Source organism: Primulina huaijiensis, chromosome 15 (assembly GCF_012295235.1).
Source record: "Primulina huaijiensis isolate GDHJ02 chromosome 15, ASM1229523v2, whole genome shotgun sequence".
Lineage (NCBI taxonomy): Eukaryota > Viridiplantae > Streptophyta > Magnoliopsida > Lamiales > Gesneriaceae > Primulina > Primulina huaijiensis.
In genome coordinates, this window is record NC_133320.1 from 24,029,509 (window position 1) to 24,048,393 (window position 18,885).

At 33.9% G+C, this 18,885-nt stretch overlaps 2 protein-coding genes across 7 annotated transcripts; both read right to left on the bottom strand.

Moving 5' to 3' along the window:
• Window positions 1–734: 734 nt before the first annotated feature.
• Window positions 735–6,292, bottom strand: LOC140959509 (pyruvate kinase 1, cytosolic). The gene is made up of 16 exons (XM_073417379.1): window positions 6,106–6,292; window positions 5,931–6,027; window positions 5,748–5,845; window positions 5,341–5,496; window positions 4,955–5,032; window positions 4,421–4,552; window positions 3,913–3,993; window positions 3,725–3,796; window positions 3,495–3,584; window positions 2,965–3,109; window positions 2,705–2,793; window positions 2,328–2,423; window positions 2,116–2,183; window positions 1,921–2,020; window positions 1,437–1,496; window positions 735–1,181 (listed from the first exon to the last, which is right to left on the bottom strand). The coding sequence occupies exons 1-16, from the start codon at window positions 6,172–6,174 to the stop codon at window positions 1,029–1,031; spliced, it is 1,584 nt and encodes a 527-aa protein (XP_073273480.1). The 5' UTR covers window positions 6,175–6,292; the 3' UTR covers window positions 735–1,028.
• Window positions 6,293–7,324: 1,032 nt separating this feature from the next.
• LOC140958679 (probable 3-deoxy-D-manno-octulosonic acid transferase, mitochondrial) lies at window positions 7,325–17,506 on the bottom strand. 6 transcript variants are annotated; one of them, XM_073416217.1, is made up of 14 exons: window positions 16,912–17,506; window positions 16,719–16,812; window positions 15,568–15,610; window positions 15,150–15,272; window positions 14,754–14,873; window positions 14,581–14,659; window positions 14,259–14,375; window positions 11,299–11,396; window positions 11,014–11,104; window positions 9,460–9,579; window positions 9,303–9,373; window positions 8,094–8,337; window positions 7,765–7,821; window positions 7,326–7,540 (listed from the first exon to the last, which is right to left on the bottom strand). In XM_073416217.1, exons 1-12 carry the CDS (start codon window positions 17,108–17,110, stop codon window positions 8,158–8,160), a joined length of 1,335 nt encoding a protein of 444 aa, XP_073272318.1. In that variant the 5' UTR covers window positions 17,111–17,506; the 3' UTR covers window positions 7,326–7,540; window positions 7,765–7,821; window positions 8,094–8,157. The 6 variants fall into 6 exon arrangements, with proteins under 6 accessions (XP_073272316.1, XP_073272321.1, XP_073272322.1 ...); XM_073416216.1 differs by having other exon boundaries at window positions 8,086–8,337; XM_073416215.1 differs by having other exon boundaries at window positions 7,325–7,540; window positions 7,765–8,337.
• Between the last annotated feature and the right edge of the window lie 1,379 nt (window positions 17,507–18,885).

Here is an 18,885-nt window from a genome sequence, read left to right on the forward strand (position 1 = left end):
AACAATCTGATTTGGATGTTATATTAAACCAACATCAATCGATAATTAAAATCAAGAAAAATGTTATACCGAAAATAAATCAAATAACAAATAAATTATTTTTTGGTCATATCGTGCTCTTAGTCCAAAAAAATTTATTCCGTAAAATTAAAACAAAGTAAAGACACAATGTTTGAATTTATAAGAATAAAATCTAAGAAAAAATAAGAAAATCTCAACGTGGTTGAAGTGATTCCTCATTTGAAGTTGTCTTCATCCTCTTTTTCAAACCGTAACAGCTCCTTTATTCCTCAACGTTTCAAGAGAAAGTTGTTTGCTGTTTTCCGCCAAACTTTTCTTCTTCTTTCTCTCTCTTTTCGCGTGTGATTCTCTGCCTCTTCTATTCTTGAAGTTCACTACTTCCTCCCTTCTCTGCATCCCCCTAGTCTTCTCTCCTCTTTCACGCTTCTTTCACGTATCTTTTTTATCTCTATTCCATTGGCTTAATCCTCCGAATCTTTGAAACTCATGTCAAGTTGAAAATCGTTGACAAAATTGTATATATTTTATTTTTAAAATGTGGATCTTTTTCATCTTATCAAAATCGTCTTGTAAAATAATCTTATGTCCCAAATTAGATTTTTTCCCCTCTTTGATTCAAATCTATTAATATTAATTCAAATAAACACATAATTAGAGATATATATTATAAAATTAAATCCCTAAGTTTATCACAAAAAATTCAACTGATGCACTGAAGTTTAATTGACCAAGTCAAACATTTTCACAACTTAACATTGACAAATTACACAATATCAAAACACCTACGAGGCTCCCAATCGATCCTCCAAAACTGCGCGCAGTTTCCCATCTTATGATTAAATTGCCGAATAAGGTAAATAATTAAATGCCAAAACTACGGGATATTCATCACAATCCCTGTTTATGATACGTACGGGTAACTGCAGATTATGATTATTCATTGCGCTTACAAAAAAAAGGAGGGAGGCGTTCTCACGTCGCTCGAAAATATATTACAGGACAATCATTTAATCTTCAAGCTCTATAATCTTGACTACAGATGCATCCCCAACTTTCTGGCAGACCACGACTCGATCATGTGACTTGATCACCCCCGAGGCTTTTCCATGATCAAGTGCAACTTTCAGAACTGATTCATTAGTTGCGTTTGTTGACTCGGCCTGCAAATATAGGCCACATTAGTGAAGAATCATCAAGCTGATTTATCAATATTCTATACGCCAAAACTGGTGTTTGCATCACGATGAAACCAAGAGTGCACACCAAAAGATAAACTGAACTACCCATGATGCTATGGAAAAAAACATGGTGTCGACAGCAATACAAGTCTTCAAATCTTCTAGTACATGACATAATTTCTGCACTGATATTTCAAACTAAAAACACTGCACCACCTAAAGGTACAAGAAACTCACAGGATGTCGAGGATCAGCAAGCAGAGGGAAAAGACCACGAACTATGAGTGATTGTCTTGCCTGGAAATTCAATATTTGCATCTATCAGCATTAGCTGAAACGTAGCTATATGACTAAAAATGTCAGGTGAAAATAGTGAAGAAAAAAATTGTGCAAATCGAGAGAATATGTGGAACACCAAGCTGATCATCTTGCAGATGAGAGACGAGAACAAACTATGTTGTTTATGGTGCAAGACATTAGCATTTCAGACGAATTTAATGGACGAGAACAAATATATTCTTGGAGTACCAATGTTCTCGTATCAGATCAATAATGCCCGAAAGCCAGTATAGAGTTTTTAAATCCTTTCTCACCGACGAGGTGTCAAGAACAATCAAACTCTGACGGTAAAATCAGAAAATAAAAGGACGCTTCTGCTATTTGGAATAGAGCCATTAACATGGAAGTCGACAAAGTTAAGTTGTAGAGTTGAAGGCCATACCTCAAATGCACCACTAAAACTCCACTTCAGTTGATTTGTCTTGAGCCGAGGAATGACAACTGATAAAACAGGCATGGTCGGCCTATACTTCGCTATCAACCTGCATAAACAAGACAGAGTGGAGTCAAATTAAAACAGTAGCTTCACAACATTTCAGGATATTAAATACAGATTCATTCATAAAATATACTGAACCTTGCTGCCCTTCCAGAAGAGGTAAAGCATATGATAACAGATGCCTTCACTTTCAGGGCCGCTCGAACCTAAAGATGAAACGCAGAAATTTACTCATTAAATCCTAGGCATATGCTTAAACATAGCAATTCAACAACAATATATTGATCTAATCGGTTTTCCTTCTCTTTGTTGTTTCTTTCTTCTCATCTTTCTATAAAATTTATTCTTACCGCAGAGGAAGCAATGGATTCCAAGTGAGTCATTGGTTCACCAACATATTTTACGGTTCTCTTGAAGTATTGGTCTTGATTGAATACCTTCTCTGCCTGTGAATTAACGTGGAAAACAGATAATATATTTACCTAATGCTTAATGGTTAGGTACCACACTAAAAGCTGCCAAGAGAATGACATTATCGTCAAAAAGTGTTGTGCTCAAAAAAGTATTTTCTAAACTCTCGGAATTGAGAAGTTGAAGCACTAACTTCCCCAAACGTAAAATTAGTAAAAATAAGAGGGAGAGGGGACTGAATAAAATATCAACTTATATAAAACCACAAACTGGCAGTAACTTAATTGATAGTGGCAACACATATCTAAGGTTTTACCTCAGCACAAATTTTGCCAACAATGGAAATAGTTTCAACAGGGTATAGTCCACGTAAGGTCTCAGCGCCAAGTAGAATTGCATCACATCCTGAAATACAATCATTTAGTGTCGACCTTGTTTAGTTAAAAATAGACAGGTTCAAGCATCTACAAATAAAGTATAAATGGTTTAAAAAAACATGCATAGTAAGGAAGCTACAAAATAAGAAACCAGTCAATATATCCCTCGAATCTTCAAACATTTTAGACAGAGACTAACCATCTAAAACAGCATTAGCAACATCAGTTGCCTCAGCACGAGTGGGCCTGAGATTGTCAGTCATACTATCAACAACCCGAGTAACAACTGCAGGCTTTCCAGCCATGTTACATTTATAAACAGCAGACTTCTGAAATAAGAACACCTGCAAAGAAAGGAAATGGGCTTCTGCTAAATATTATGAGAAGGTGGGTCGGTTTGGAACAGTGAAAACAGCGGAAACAAAACCAAATAAATATAAACTGGAGTAACCACGTATTATTTCACATGACATTGACTGATCCGTGGTGCAAAATGGTCTTTCGTCAAATACAGTAATCTCAAAAGAGATTATCCTTACAGGGTAGTGTAGTAAATGAAGGACAAAGATTCAAACAATATAATAAAATATATATTGAGTACATAATTGGATGTTATCGAACAATGAATCGTCCTCTAAATAATAGGCACAGATGACAGAACTGTTAAGAAAAATAAAATACAGCATTGGCGACCCACAAAGCTGTTTTCGTAAAAACATAACCTCTTACTTTCTCAGGTGGGAGATCTATGCCAAGGTTCCCACGAGAAAGGATGATGCCATCTGCCTCCTGTAGGATCTCATCGAAATGGGTTAAGCCCTGCAAATGGGGGATGCCAAAAAAGTATGCTGTTGAGTTTTCCAGAGTGTTTCATTTGCAAATGCATTCTCAAATAAGAAGGAAATGCAAATCCTTCCAATATTTCAGACAAAGAATTAAACATGGCATTCAATATTCACCTCTACATTTTCAATCTTAGCAAATATTTGGGTCTGGCTAAGATCACCAAGCTTGGATAGGTAGTTGCGAGCCTGCATTTTTTGGACAAGTATTAGCGACCAAGTAACAAATGACTGGGAGAACAAAAAAAGAGGCACATTCGCGAAATAAACAAATCAAGAGGCTTTCTCGACCTTTTAAATTTTACCTCGCGAACATCCTCTGCATGACGTGTATATGACAAAGATAGAAAATCGATTTTATTCTGAACACCCCAGGAGCCGATAACCTGATTTAACAAAAAAATATTACTAGAAATATAAATTAAATAAAAAATGGAATGGGTAAAATCTAGCATGACAAGAAATACGAGACTATGAAGTTCTGGCGTGTAAGCTTTCAAGCAACTGTGTTGATTGTTTTGGTTGATATCAAATGTTAATTACACTACTGAATCTAAATGCCATTGCAGATAATGGTTTAAATAGTCTGATTCATATGTAGAATCATTGCACAAAAAATTAGTATAGACAGTTACACACTTTTCTTCATTCTTACAATTTCTTTTGGAGTAAGTGTGACACATGAAACTAGACCAAAAGAATGGTAACAATATACTGTGAAGTTCAATTATTAACCCCTCAAAATTCTCCTCCTGGATAGAAGGACATAGACAAAACAACATATTTATTAGCACAAATTAGGGGGCATATCACCTGCTTGTCACGGTCAGATAGAGTAGGAAGGTCTATACGAATTTGAGAAGCATGCAATGTAAACAACGATCCTGCCAAGGTTGCAGAATTCTTGATTACACAAACCACATCATCTCCTTGTACTTCATCTACCTGCGCAGCCAAATCCTCAAATTTCAATTTCAAGTAATGAAAAGAAAATAGCCAACAATTTATCCGTAACATAAGGCAATCTGCCAATCTCAGAATTTACATTTATGTCAACTGTTGTATTAGTGATTGAGGAGATGTTCCAGCATGAACAATGAAGTTAAGAGGAGTCGAAGAAAGCATGTGCTACAAGTATCAAATGTAAATAAACAACTGGTATTTTTTCACAGTCCAGGCTAGAGATTTTGCATGCATATGAGGTTTTTTCATGTTTGGCAAAATGTTTTCAGTAGAAAGTAAAATGTAAAAATAAAGAAAAAGAATTCAAAAAAGTGAGGAGCATTAAAAGGTAAAAGTTGTGAAATTATCCAACATCGTAAACAAACCCAGTTTAACGCTTCATACCTCCAGCCAAACAGAAGTTGTTTCACTTCCAGTAAATAAGTATTGCCCCATAAAAATGGTGTCTCCCTTCTTCACGGCCTACAAATTAGTTAATTTATCATAAGAGATCAAACTAATCTAAAAAACCCGACCAGAAAAACTCGATTTCTGAAACTGTTAGATAAAGTTCAACGCATTGTCTCTGATACGGCCACAAGAAGTTAAATTTCTTATTAGCCACATAAGTAACAAAAATAAGATGAGGAAAATGTGAGAGTTTCCAAATGTTTTTTAGTAACTTGTTCAATAAGATTTGCAATCTTCAATAAAGTAAAATGAAAACATCATAATTCAGGAACATTAGAACTGATAAGTAGTAACGGCATAGCAGTAATCAGTATATTAACCTTAGACAGTCCAGTAAAGTTGATAGGCAACAATTCAGATGATGCTTCTTGACCTTGATCAGGAGTCAGAGTAACCTTCTCCTCAGCCTTAAGTGTTATAGCTTTCTCACTTTTATTAGCAACTTGTAACTCAGGGCCCACAGTATCAAGCATGACCTAAAATGTTGAAAACTTAAGCATTATGTTTTGCATTTTCATTGACCAATTTAAACCAAAAACATTTCCGAGAAATCATAAACATGACTAAAAAATTGCATACAGATACTTTGTAGGATCAGAAAAAATTTAAGAAGTTATGCCAGGGCTCTTATTTACCAACCTACCGTGCTCCTATATTTGGTTCAATCCATTATTGATATAACGAATAGAAGGTTATATAAACACACACACACAAAATATGCACATACAGCGCAGAGTTTTTTAGTGCTCTTAATAGCAATCTTCAAGTTCTCCAGCGTCTCCTTATGATACTCAGCATCCCCCCATGAAAAGTCAAATCTAGCCACTGTTCATCAAATCGTAATAATAACAATAAGAAGCATTCGACGAAGGTCAATATTTAAAAAAAAAAAGTAGGTTTATTCAATTACCTGACAGTCCAGCTTTAAGACAATCAGAAATAACTTCGACGGATCGAGAGCGTGGTCCCAGAGTCCCCACGATCTTGGCCATGGCCGGAAAAAAATTCTATACGTGCGCCGAGCAAACTTTTAGCGAAATACAAAACACTTGCATAAACATAGATCTGGAAAAAGAAAAACTTACAGATTTTGATGGCTCGAGAATGGATGCCATCCGAATTGGCTCCTCCAGTAGCAAGTGACTCGAATGCATGTTTCCCTGCTGAATTCTCTCTGCAAAATCTGGAATGTTGGTTTTGTTCTAGGTTCAGTCCGGAATTGAACAGAGAAAGGAGAACCAAAAGCTCAGAACTCTTTAATAAATAAATTATTAAAGGGCATATTAAATTAATATATTTCCCTTGCCCTAAAAAAATTATTTCAGTTTGGTCTAAAAAAGATATTTCGATTTGTTACCACCTCCTTAAATTAAATAAATACACAAAATTCGCATCACTCTATTTTTTTATATTAATTAATTATATCATTTTATTCACTTAATTTTATTCACTTAAACTGTCGATTACATCATCTATTCGATCTTTCACCAAATCAATATATTCTAATATTATTAGTAAAGTGTAATGATCAAATTTATATTCTTAATCTATTTCAGTTAAAAATTCTTGGAAAAAAGAAATTATGAAAGTTGAAAAATATATTTTTTTATTATTCACTTAATTTTCTGGAAACTTATTGTAAATCGTGGTAATTAAAAACTTAATAATAAGAATATAAAACATGAATATAATTTGGGAAAAATTCATATGTGACATTTTTAGTTATGTATACTTCATTGAATCAAATATAATTAATTCTATAATCCTGTTTCGGCTATCAATTGTTATGAAAATCATGTTAAATGACTCATATGATTGTTAAATTTCACATAATTACGTTGTCATAAGGTATTGTTCAATCATGTAATTATGCAAATTTATCAATGATATCAGTCGTTTTATTAAAAAGAACTAAAACTTATTGTCGAAACATATATCTATAATTTATCAACACACATAGTTTACATATTGAAAAAAAATAACTCATTCTGAATAGTTTTTGGTGACATATTTCAAAATTATTTTTATAATAATTTCAAATTCAAGACAAATAAAGTAAAATAAGACAACCAACCATTCAAGTAAAATCACACATTCATTGCATTAATTGGTGAATTTATTGTCTTGGCCGTGAAAGGTACAAGTAGCTTCACTTAAAAAAATAATAGTGCTGCCTCCACAACACTAATTTTTTTATTGGCCCGAGTGAGTTTTGAAATAGAGGGGCATTTAATGGTTTCTATTTTTTTTATAATTTAACTCCCAAGATTATCATGCATATATATATATGCGCAATGCTTAGCCAAAAACTTTAAACGAATTAAACGAGACTCAAATGATCGTAAGCGATGGCCAATCAATATACAGTGCAATTTACTTGAATAGACATGGGACTGGGGAATTTGGGGTTTTTCATTTGAAATACCTATTATTCATCTTGTACACATACATAGATTTAATACATAGAAAGTCAGCTTCACCGCACAAACACCGTCAAATTCTCTCTGTTCAGAGATTAACCTGAAAAGAGGAGGAACACTTTCAAGTCAAACTGTTCTCTAGACATAGTTAAGATACACTAGTATTTCACAATCATTCATCATCAATATAAACATATAATCGAACTGTTTTCCAGAAACGTAATTAGGATTCATAGAATCCTTTCTCTAGAAGAAAAAGGCCAAAGGATTGTGCTAACAGAGCAATCCAAAATTCACATTCAGCGACTAATTCAAAAGGCTTACCTCCAGATGTAACATATAAAAGCACCTTCTATATCCTCATCTGCTACTCTCACGTGTCTCCGAAATTGCATGAGAAAAAATTTCGTTCCATTACAGGAAACGGTGAGTTTGTTTTGGGAAAAAAATGACAGTCAGCAATGGTCAAAAGCGTGCAAGGTTCTAATTTTATTTGAATACTTATTTCAGGGCGTTAAAGATATATGAATGGCGGAAACAATGGAAGAGAGCAAGTATACATGCACTTGCAGAAAGGTTTAATATTATTTTTGTATACAACCTCCTGTGCGAACAAGGGAAAGTGGGTGCGCCAGATAATTTGACTTTCTTACCTTAAACATGGAGAGAACTTTAGTTCAGAGCCTTCTCATTCACACTTAGCTTCTCTGCACCGCATTATTCATCTCTTCTCCACAGTTGCTCATATATGTGCATTTGCAGCATCCTCCACACGTTTTCAACAATTCCACGTGACAAACCATGATATGCTTCCAGTGAAGCTTCACGGCGTGCTTCCAGAAGTTTTGCATCACCAAAGAGCTCGCTAATAGCTTCTACGAGCTTTTCACCAGAAATCTGCAAATAAAGCATACATCACAGCAAATGCCGATATATAAGGGCAAGAGAAGCAAATTTAACCTGGGTCACAAAATTGATTCAAAAACAGGAAGATGAATTTCCTCATCATTAAACAACTACAGAAATGCGCCATTATTTTCACATGGCAATCTGAAGTGTTCAATAAAGGTATGTGGTCACGTAAACAAGCACATGATATACAGGTTGCATCAATCAGAAAGTAGGGAATACAAATGAATAGTCCTATTAGATTCAGAGTCCTACCTCTGCTCCTTTAACGATTATAAATATATAGTTGGTCAATATATCAACGGATTTGGGGGTATAATTAGTGCCTCAATTCCATTAGTTTATACCACACACAATATGTGTGCGTGTGTGTGTGTGTGTCAACTCTTCGGCATTTCTATGATGATGTGTGACTCACTACGACCCAGATCAAAACCCTTACAGAGGGTTCATCCAAATTAAACCAGCTCCTGAAAATTATCAATTAAACTAGAAGTTCCCCCAGCCATAAAGAGTGACCATATGTACAATCTAGTCCATGTGGCATGACCATCTGTGATAACAGCTCAACTGTTTGGCATTGCTTCCGCAACACTTAACGAGATACATATAGTAAAATTTTGCCTCACAAAGGTTATTTTGTCTAACTGGATAGTGTATCCAAAAGTCAATAGATACACACACTTGTAACAAAAAGTCAATGGACACACTTTCCAATCATAAGGTTCAAATAATAAGCATATGCCTCTTAGCTACTTTTATTAAATGATGAGCAACAGTTCGTTGCTTTTTTTATATATATAAACCGATTAGAAATTTACTTGAGCATATCATAAAATAAAGCATTGATAATGAGAGCTGACTTAGTTTCCAATGCAAAACATAATATAAGAATATAATGCAAAAGGATATATAGTCATACACATTAGAAGTTTAGAACTAATTCTCTACACCTGTATAACTGAGAGAGGATTTGATCGCTGCATTTCCAAGACCATGTGTCTGAAATGACCAATGTGATAACCTGAATGACAGAAGAAGCAGAATAATAAAATCTTGAAAAAATAATTTATTTGAACTAGTCAATGAAGCATATAAGATAGAATTCACCTGTCAAAACAGCACAACCAGCTGCCGCAGCTTCTGCTAAATTGTGGCCTTTTAACCCTGGTGAGAACGAACCTCCTATTACAGCTATTGGTGTTAATCTGTAAAATTCTCGCAACTCGCCTAGGAAAAAATTAGAAAAGTCTGTTATAAAGTCTGAGATGGCAAGCAATAAATAATATTATAAAAGTGAAAATACTACTAAATTTCCATTATGTATGCTTAATTCATCATTGAAATGGCAAGTATTAATAAACACTAGCAACTCCTGATTTAGCTATCAACATGCTTAATCCAAGGTACCAACATCTTTGAATCACCATGCAGACAGCCTAATTTAGCGATCAATATTGAATTTACACTTATATTCTACAAGTAACTGAAAGTATAGTCCAAAAGTGTTCATTCTCTTTAATTAATTAATTCTGAAAAAAGGGAGTCAGGTTGTTGACTTTTTTAGCATTAAACACTCCCTACCACCAGCAGGTCCAAACTCTATCGGTGAATTATCAGTTTTACCTAAAAATGAGAAAAAATAAAATCGAGTTTTTTGTACCCACAATGCAATACAACTCTATGTTACTTTTATTATTGACCCTATAGGTTTCCGTCACTTGTTATTGCCCCCTCCAATTAACCTTCTCGAGCAAAGATGAGCCCTAAAAAGAAATTAGCAGCATGTAGCACCGATATATAATGGAGAGAGACCTCTCATTTATGACCCAGTAGATGAAGCATTAGTCAGACTTGTAAAAGCCTATCATGGCTAAAATTGTTTGATGTTGAACTTTTTTAGGGAAACAAAGGGATGACTAAATATTAACCCGTCGTTTTACCCTAAAAAATAGACTCTGTCCTCATACTAACAATTATCAAATTTGGTTCCTCAACTTATCCAGTTTCAACATATATGATCCCAACTGAGGATTGAATCTGTTCTGAGGGTAAATATTAGGCCTCCCATCCTATAAATTATAATAGTTTTTCTTTTGTCTTACCATCAAGAAATAAGAAAATATTACCTTCCCCTCAAATAAGTTTCTTTATAAATATTAGCTTCATACATACACTATGACAAGAAAATAAGATAAATGATAAGTACTACAGAGCCAAATTCATGTTATGCCTAACATTTATCGATATTCCTACGTGCATGCATTTGTCCTGCAGAACTCACCAATTAGGCTGGATGTAAATATAATAGAACTTCAGATTCGCCATTATTTATAGTAATTAAGATTGTAGTGTTTTATGTCTTTCTGGATTACTTAGAGTTTCATAAGTGTTATGGCTTTTCAGTCGAAAAGGAAAAGAAAGAAATGCATCATGTTATGCTCCACATCGCAATTAGGTGGGTATTGATGATAAAATGAGATCAAGATGATTAAAAACAAAAAGAAATGAAGTACAAAAACCTGACCGCAGATAAAAATAAAAAAGGCAAAACATAATAAAAGGGGATCCCATCAGCACTTAGAATAACACCCAAAATCTTGACCATGGAATTTTAATTGTATAAGAGATGTATTATTTACATAAAGTAAAGAGAACAGAAACCTAATGAGTCGAGAATGTATAAATTTGTTCCAGTAGTGAGTTTATCATTACGTGACCTCAGAGCCACGCGAACTTTTTCCTTCTGAAATTTCTGCATTATTAGTGCAAAAACACGTAAGTCGAAAGCAACTAAAATTTGGTACAAGGAGAGCGTAGGAATTTCAAGCGTATGAGATCCTAGGGCACCTCAGGGCCAAATGCAGAATGTTCAAAATGTGTTGTCTTGATATAAAAAGGCACATTACTGTAAGTTCAAGATGACTGGTTATGGCCATAAAACCATACCAGAGCAATAGCTTGTCCACGCTGTGGTTGCCGTGGCACAATAATAGTGACCAAGTCTGGATGCTTTTTCTTAAGGCTGTTGTGAGCTCCAATTAAGACTGCAGATAGTTTCACAAGTACTAAATTACTAGACATATTATTTGCAAATTTTCTCAATGGCATGCAATTAAAGTCTCACTAAAAGTAATCTTGGTGGATTACGTGTGTCATTGGTGAGAGAAGTAATGAGATAGGCGACAAAACCCACTTACATTTTTCACGAAATGTCCAAAAGGTGCAAAGCAATTGAGTTGAGGTGTTATTCTAATAATCAATTCTTCTAGCTCATGGAGTGTCTTAGCTTATCCTACTTAAACAATGATGGAAGGATAATAAGCTACTGAATTATGTTGAGGATTTGTGAAATTTTTTGTGTGAGATTGAGTGATATCTTGGGGGTTTTTTAGGTAGGTGATGCTTCGGTATTGAACCCAAATGTCAATTCCACGTTGATGGTTGTTATTAACTAAGTTTAAGTCTAAAATTATGACATTTTTATGATTGTCATTACTTCATTATTTTTTATCATAAACATTTTGTATTCTTGTAGTGGTTAAGAATTTAAAGGGTCTCACATTCCTCCTCCTTAAGAAAAGTTGTGTCATCGAAACTTGAGTTGTCTTAATTGTCAAAAGGTAAGGATAAAGCTTGCTTCAAAAAAGTACACACATTTTTTTGTAATAATAATACAAACAAAAGTTCAAAAATTAAAAATTAATTAAGACAAAGTCAATGATTTGGTAAAGTTGAGAAAGCAAAGATTTGTTTTCTCGATTAAAATATTGACGGTGCGACGATGATTAAGATGAATTAAACATATGACAAAGATGATATGACCAAAAAATATATATATATGATTTATCAAGAAATCATATCCAGGTAGAATACAAAGATAATTTGTCTATATGATAAATGTTGTATGGAAAAGAGCAACTTTAAAACATATATTTATGTTTTGATTTTGAAAAAAAATTTGTATTGTTGATGAAATATAAAATCAATAATAGTAACTAAAAATGTTCAATTTTCAAGTTCCCAAAAAAATGAATGTTTCAGTGGCAATGGATAAAATCCTTGATTTCAAAGACACAAAATTTTTTTTCTTTAAAGAAAAAGATTGAATCACAGGGAAAAAAAGATTCAATAAAATGAATAAATTGAACTAAAAGGGAAATAGGCAACATGATATTTTACAAAATCAATCTTCTAAAAGGCGCCGCCTCCTAGGTGACGCCTAGACACTGGGTGGTCGTCCACCGCCTCGATTTTTAGAAGCCACTTGATCATGGTTTGCAAAAACGGTAGCGGAAAGGGAACGGCAGCCGCCGCGACAGAGTTTCAGGCCAAAATGGTTGGGTAACTGTAATATTCTTTTTTAAATTTCAGCAATTTTGCGGTCATCGCGGAATGGAATGGCGATTTCGTGGCTGTCGCGGAGTTACGGAACGTTTTCTGTAATTTTTTTAAATTTTTCTCATTTTTTCAATTAAATTTTTTATTATAAAAATACTTCGGGACAATAATCGAGATTGTTCCAAGAAATATTACTGAAACCGGAACAACAGCTTCCACGATGTTCTCCACGACCGCGATAACAAACCATGCGTCTAATGTAATATATATAATTTTTTTATATTTTTTTAAAGATTTTTTCACATATTTTTCAATCAGAGGAAAAATATGTCGTTGATTTTGAGTTTGAATCCGATATAGAAGAATTATTGGAAAAAAACGGAGATAAACAAGAAAAATTAGATATTTAGGTAAAAACAAAAACCACCTAGGCGCCGCCTAAGCACCTAGACGGTAATCTGTGGGTGGCTGCCCACCTACCGCTTTTTTAAAACATTGTACAAAATACGTATGAGATATGGTTTGATAGTCACGAGAAAGTACGCATGTTAAACAAGTTGCATCAAAAAGAGAATAAATATGGTAGTTAAAAGTATAGCGAGTAGTTTGTTTTTTTGTTCAGGAATCAAATGGTAATACTAATGTCTAAAAGACGTCACCTAGGCAGTAGGCGACCTAATACCAGTGTTCTAAAACACGCCCACCGCCCCGATTTTTAAAAGGCGACGTATCTAGACGTACATTAATCGGCCGCCTAGATTAATACATATTTTTTTATTTTAAATTTTTTTAAAGATTATTTAGCATGTCAGCCCGTCAATTTGTACTGCATCAAAAGGATTAAAATGCCATAGATTTGAAGTTTGAATCCGATATAGAGATGAACAAATAAGAATTAGATATCTATGTTTAAAAAAAAACCGCCTAATGTGGCCGCCAACCTACAGCTTTTAATAACATTGAGTAACACAAACCTTTGACGTCAAACTATAACTGAATAATAACAATCTAACTTAAATCACAAAAAATGTGACTTATATAATTCTATCGATCATGTCACAAAAACGCAAGTCTCCGAATGATTTTTTATCATATTAAATACTAAATTTTCATCAAGACCATGAACCTTGTCTCGCTCTCATACTATTGTTTCACGCCGCCAGCCCGGGACGCGGTATCGACAACAATTATTCTATGGAAGGAGGTGAGTGAAAAAAGGATCACTCCGCGAGGGAAGGAATTATATCATCCAATTCTAAAAATAATTTTTTAACGGTAATAACAAAATATTTCATTTATAAACAGTAATCTAAATAATAAATAGAGAACACAACTGACATCAAATATCAAATTAACTGAACTCGATTATGTTCCTCGTGTCTTAAGTGACATCAGAACACTATATATTATTCTTCTAAGTTGTGAGGCCAAAAATCAAGAGCATGATTACGTATCTCTACTATTTATATCAAACTTTCATTCAATCAAGAATCAGAACTCAGATTCTAAAAATAAATTCATATAAGCGAGAAAATATGTAAAAAAAATAGTGTCCTTCAAATTCTTACCTTCTTCTTCATCCTCGTGAATTGAAGAAGCCATCCACACCTTTTTATTGATAAGTTTTGCTTGAAACTCATCCAGATCTCTCTTATTTCTTTCAGAAATGTCAAAATCCTGAAATGCTGAAAACAAAGAAACAAGAAAAGGATTCCATATTAAATTGAATTATTTTTCATAGAATCAATAGAGACCTAACATCATAATTATGTAATAACAGAGCTGGGACAATGTATCAACAAGGTTGATAGAAGGGTCTGTTCAAACTAATTTTTGTCGTCAATAATTTGATTTTTTAAAGAAATTAAATTAAATAAAACACTGCCATACCGCATTTGAGATCTCCACAAAAGTTTATGATAAATGGTGTAGCTTGCAACAGCTGAAAGTGAATTCCTTGGGTTGTACTCTATGACACAATATGAGAATAGGCGGTCAGTTAGAATATAACAAAAAAATATAGAAGCCCTTTGTAAGACAAATATAATTTATTGGTTGCATACCAATGGTAGAATCAATGAAAATTTTGAAAGCATCAATGTTATCAATGGAAGAACTAAGGGTCGAGACCAATTCCGAAAAGATTCTTGAGACATCCGTCCATTTATCAGTGATAGAGCAATCTAACCAGAAAAATTAATGGGTAACAATATTAGCAAAACAATCGCAAAGATTTTTACTAATCGCAAAGATTACAGCACGACATAGGAGCAACTTTAAATGATATCATATTCCTCTTGCTATCCAAGGAAATGACAGAACTTGAGAAAAGGTGCACAATAGAAGATTTTTAAATGATTATCTAGAATTCATCCGGATAACATTGTATAGACAGATATCTACTGTGCCTTAATAAAACAAAAATAATGAATGCATTGATATGGGATGGAATAGCTTACATTATTTCTTGCAGCACCCATAATGAGATTTGGCCATAACTCACTTTCCATGAGCATGATTGCGTTTGGTTTCCAGTAAAGAAGAAAAGTGTCCATAGCAGTGGGGAGATCCAGTGGAGCAAACTACTTCATATATATAGGGATAATGTCAGAGGGTACAGTAGTTCCTATAATATAAATAGTATAGTAGTTCCTATAAGATAAATAGTTGAGTATTCGCCCCTTCTAAACATCACTGAATGTAAATGTTTCCAACTCCATAACAAATGAGGAAATTAGATTACTGGACAAGAACAGTTGTCCAAAAAAAATTAAAGTTTTAAGCCAACTATAACGTATCCAAATCAGATCAAGATTCCTGAAAAGCTTAAGAAAATACTTTAAAGTAGGCAAATTAGAAAAAATTAACATTTCATACCTGATAAATGACATTCTGGGGAAGTACATTCTTTATAACTTCACTGCAGTTGATGAGGGAAAAAGAGCATGAAATAAACAGTGGGCATGTACATTCAGATGCTGATTTCCATCAAGATCGTCAAAGAAGAGAAGAATAGAGAAACAACAGAAAATAATGTTATTTTATAAAGGGAATCAGTAATTCACGTTTCATGGAAAGATCAGCTTCTGCCAATTTTTCTGAAGTCAAGACTATTTACAATGTATTGATTTAAAAAAAAAATTTTTTTTTTTTGAACCAGTAACCTCTGAAAATGAGCCAATTCTCTCTTGGAGCCTGCAATCCAACTTCTAGCATACATTCATTAAGCTGTCTCACTGATACATGTCGAATTTCTAATAACTTAATACTGACCAAAGTGCAGTCTAAAAGACAGGAGGGGGCTACAGATTACAAATGTTGTATTGTGTAAAGGTATACGTGTTGATTAAAACTAAACTAACCCACATGTGCATGCATGCTAACAAAAAACAGTGGATTTTCTGGTAATTTTTAGCCTGATAGCATTATTAGGATGCATAAAATGAAATTGGATTGATAGTGATTAAACGCGTCAATTTGCGATCATCATCAAATTAAATAGTTGTCACTTACCCACAGCTTCTAAGTCAAGATAAGACAAACACATGACGAGTTAATGTTTCCATAAAGATTCAACAATTGCCCGCATCATTTCTCAAGTAGCAACATCATTTCAGAGTAACAGCCACATCAGTTTCCAAAAACAAAAGAACCACAACTTCATAATCAGAAAATTTTGTATCATACATTACACAAAAACACCAAAAAACAATTTCCAGAACCAAAGTGAATTCAAATTCTACCACCAGATAACTCTTGCAAGATTTAAAAATACAAAATAAATTACCTATCAAAGAAATTTTAGAAATAGGATAAGATTACATCCCAAAACTTTGCTATAATTTCCAAGAAAAAAAATATTCTAAATTTGGAACCCACTAACGGTAAATCTTCAAGATCTAAATTCAATTTGCAATAATATTTCAGGAAAAGGTGCAGTAAATGTTTTTGGTAAAAAATAACAAATTTCCAATATTCAAATTCAAAATCAATAACATTTAAATTATTCAACCGTGGCAAATCCTTACAAAGCTGAGGCTGTGGTAGTCGTCATCAAGACAGTTACATCCGCCCTCCTTTCCAGACAGCACTTGATCACAGGAATCGCGGCTAATCCTTCGCCTGTTCAACAATCATTATACGATGGAAAAATTAAAATTAAAAAAAAGCAAGAACACTTGAGAATCAAATTATAGAGAAAAACATTAATCAAATTATTACCTAATGAAACGGCATGGAACCAAACAAGACGACCGTTGGGGCGGCAAGCAGATGGCAGGCCGAGGCGTTCACGCCATCGGGTGGGATGTTCTCGGCCTCGTAATTTGCGCCACCACAGATGGAGGCAAACCAAGGGAGATATGCCGTAGCTTAGGGCTCTGTAGATTTTGTAAACTATGACACCCCTTTTACTCGACATTTATTGAATGCTTTTCAGATTCTTCCTTCATAAACGTTTTCTCCGCTAAATCTTTCAAAGTTAATTTTGGAATTGTAAATTGTAAATAGAAGAAATATCCTACTTCGATTCCTTACTTTGTACTCATATTGTATCTTACAAAACACTCGAGATTTTGATATCCTTCATGAATGTGCATGTACATATACCCAAATCGTTAAATTGCCCGTCTAAACAACAATTAGCATTCGCCCAGATATTAAATTCTAAGATTCATCGCTGGACAATTTCTTTGCGATGCCATCACACGTACCCTAATTTCGCGACAACGATTGGTAGAGTAATTGGGCGATCCACAGAGATCCCAAATCGTTGGTTTGTCTGATTGTTGAAGTTAGTTTTTTAGGCGGACACCAATTTGAGTGTCTAGAGGGAGGGCTACGGGAAAGAATGGCCTCCTTAATATCGAGAATTAGCACAATCCTGTTGTTTTTGGGCCGTAAATCATACCAAGGCCCACATGATTTATCCAGTTGCAACTGGTCAGTTTTTTTTAAAATCGTTTGCAAACAATGTCTTAAAAATGGTTTTGGATTCAAGTTTCTCACGTGAGTGTTTTGTCATTAGTTATTTGCAAACATCAATCCTTTTGTAATCTTTGGCCTCAATTATATTTTCAATCATTTCGCAAAAATATCGATTTTCGTTCGTAATAGCAGAACGTGTATTCGTATTATTGACGAAATTAACGATCAATTGTTTTTATTTAATCCGAAATTCGACTAACAGGGTTAGAAACCTCTGTGATTTAATGTACTCTATCGATTGATCGCGTTTTTTTTTAAAACCAAATGATGTATGGTGCCTATTAGTAGGCTCTCTATGTCTTTATCCATTATATAACAACGAGAGAGGGCCGTCTAATGATTTGAGATCATAAGCCAAGTTTGGTCCAAATTTGTCGAAACAAGTTGTCATCGAACTCATTGACATTGCTAAAAGCTATCCTATCTAAAGGAAATTTACATGTCATCAATGCGGATGAACAGGAAATGCATGATGTACGCATGTGTGTAATGCATCCCGTCTGTTTAAAACATGGTTGAGTTCATGTTAACATAAGGATAACACTCATCGTGCATGATCTAATTGTTCAAAATTGATTTGGATATATGAAGTTTATAAAAATATATATATAGACATAACATAATCAAATTAAAATTGGACCTTTAGATGTAGTGTGAAGATACGACTAGCATCTCGTCATCAACCGTAAAACAGTTTATATGGGCCTGATGTATCAAAATCATAACCTGGGTAGAAGGTAATTCACACTTGCTACTCTTATGGGCCTGATTTATCACAATAATTAGATGTTGGGCTCAATAACAATAATTGGTCTGTTTTTGTTCCGCCCACTTAAAAAATGGAGAGTGTTTTCCCCTAAATCTGCAATCTTTCTGGTTGTTAAAATAGTAGGAAATAATGTTTTATTTCATTTAATTATATTGGCTAATGGGATGCTGACATGTCACCAATGTGCATGAACAGGAAATACACGTTAGCTAAACATTGCCCGACTAGGGAACCCGTCCATTGTTTTTATGTTGAGAAATCTTATTGCCGGCCTTACATTAACATTGTCTACAAATGGTGATATAATGCATATTTTCGTTATTATTTGTATCAAAATAATATTATATTACAAATTCAACTCTGAATTTCAATTAACTTTCCAAAAATTAATTCCAGAACTAATTTGATTGTTTATATCTTATTCCACAAACATAAATGTG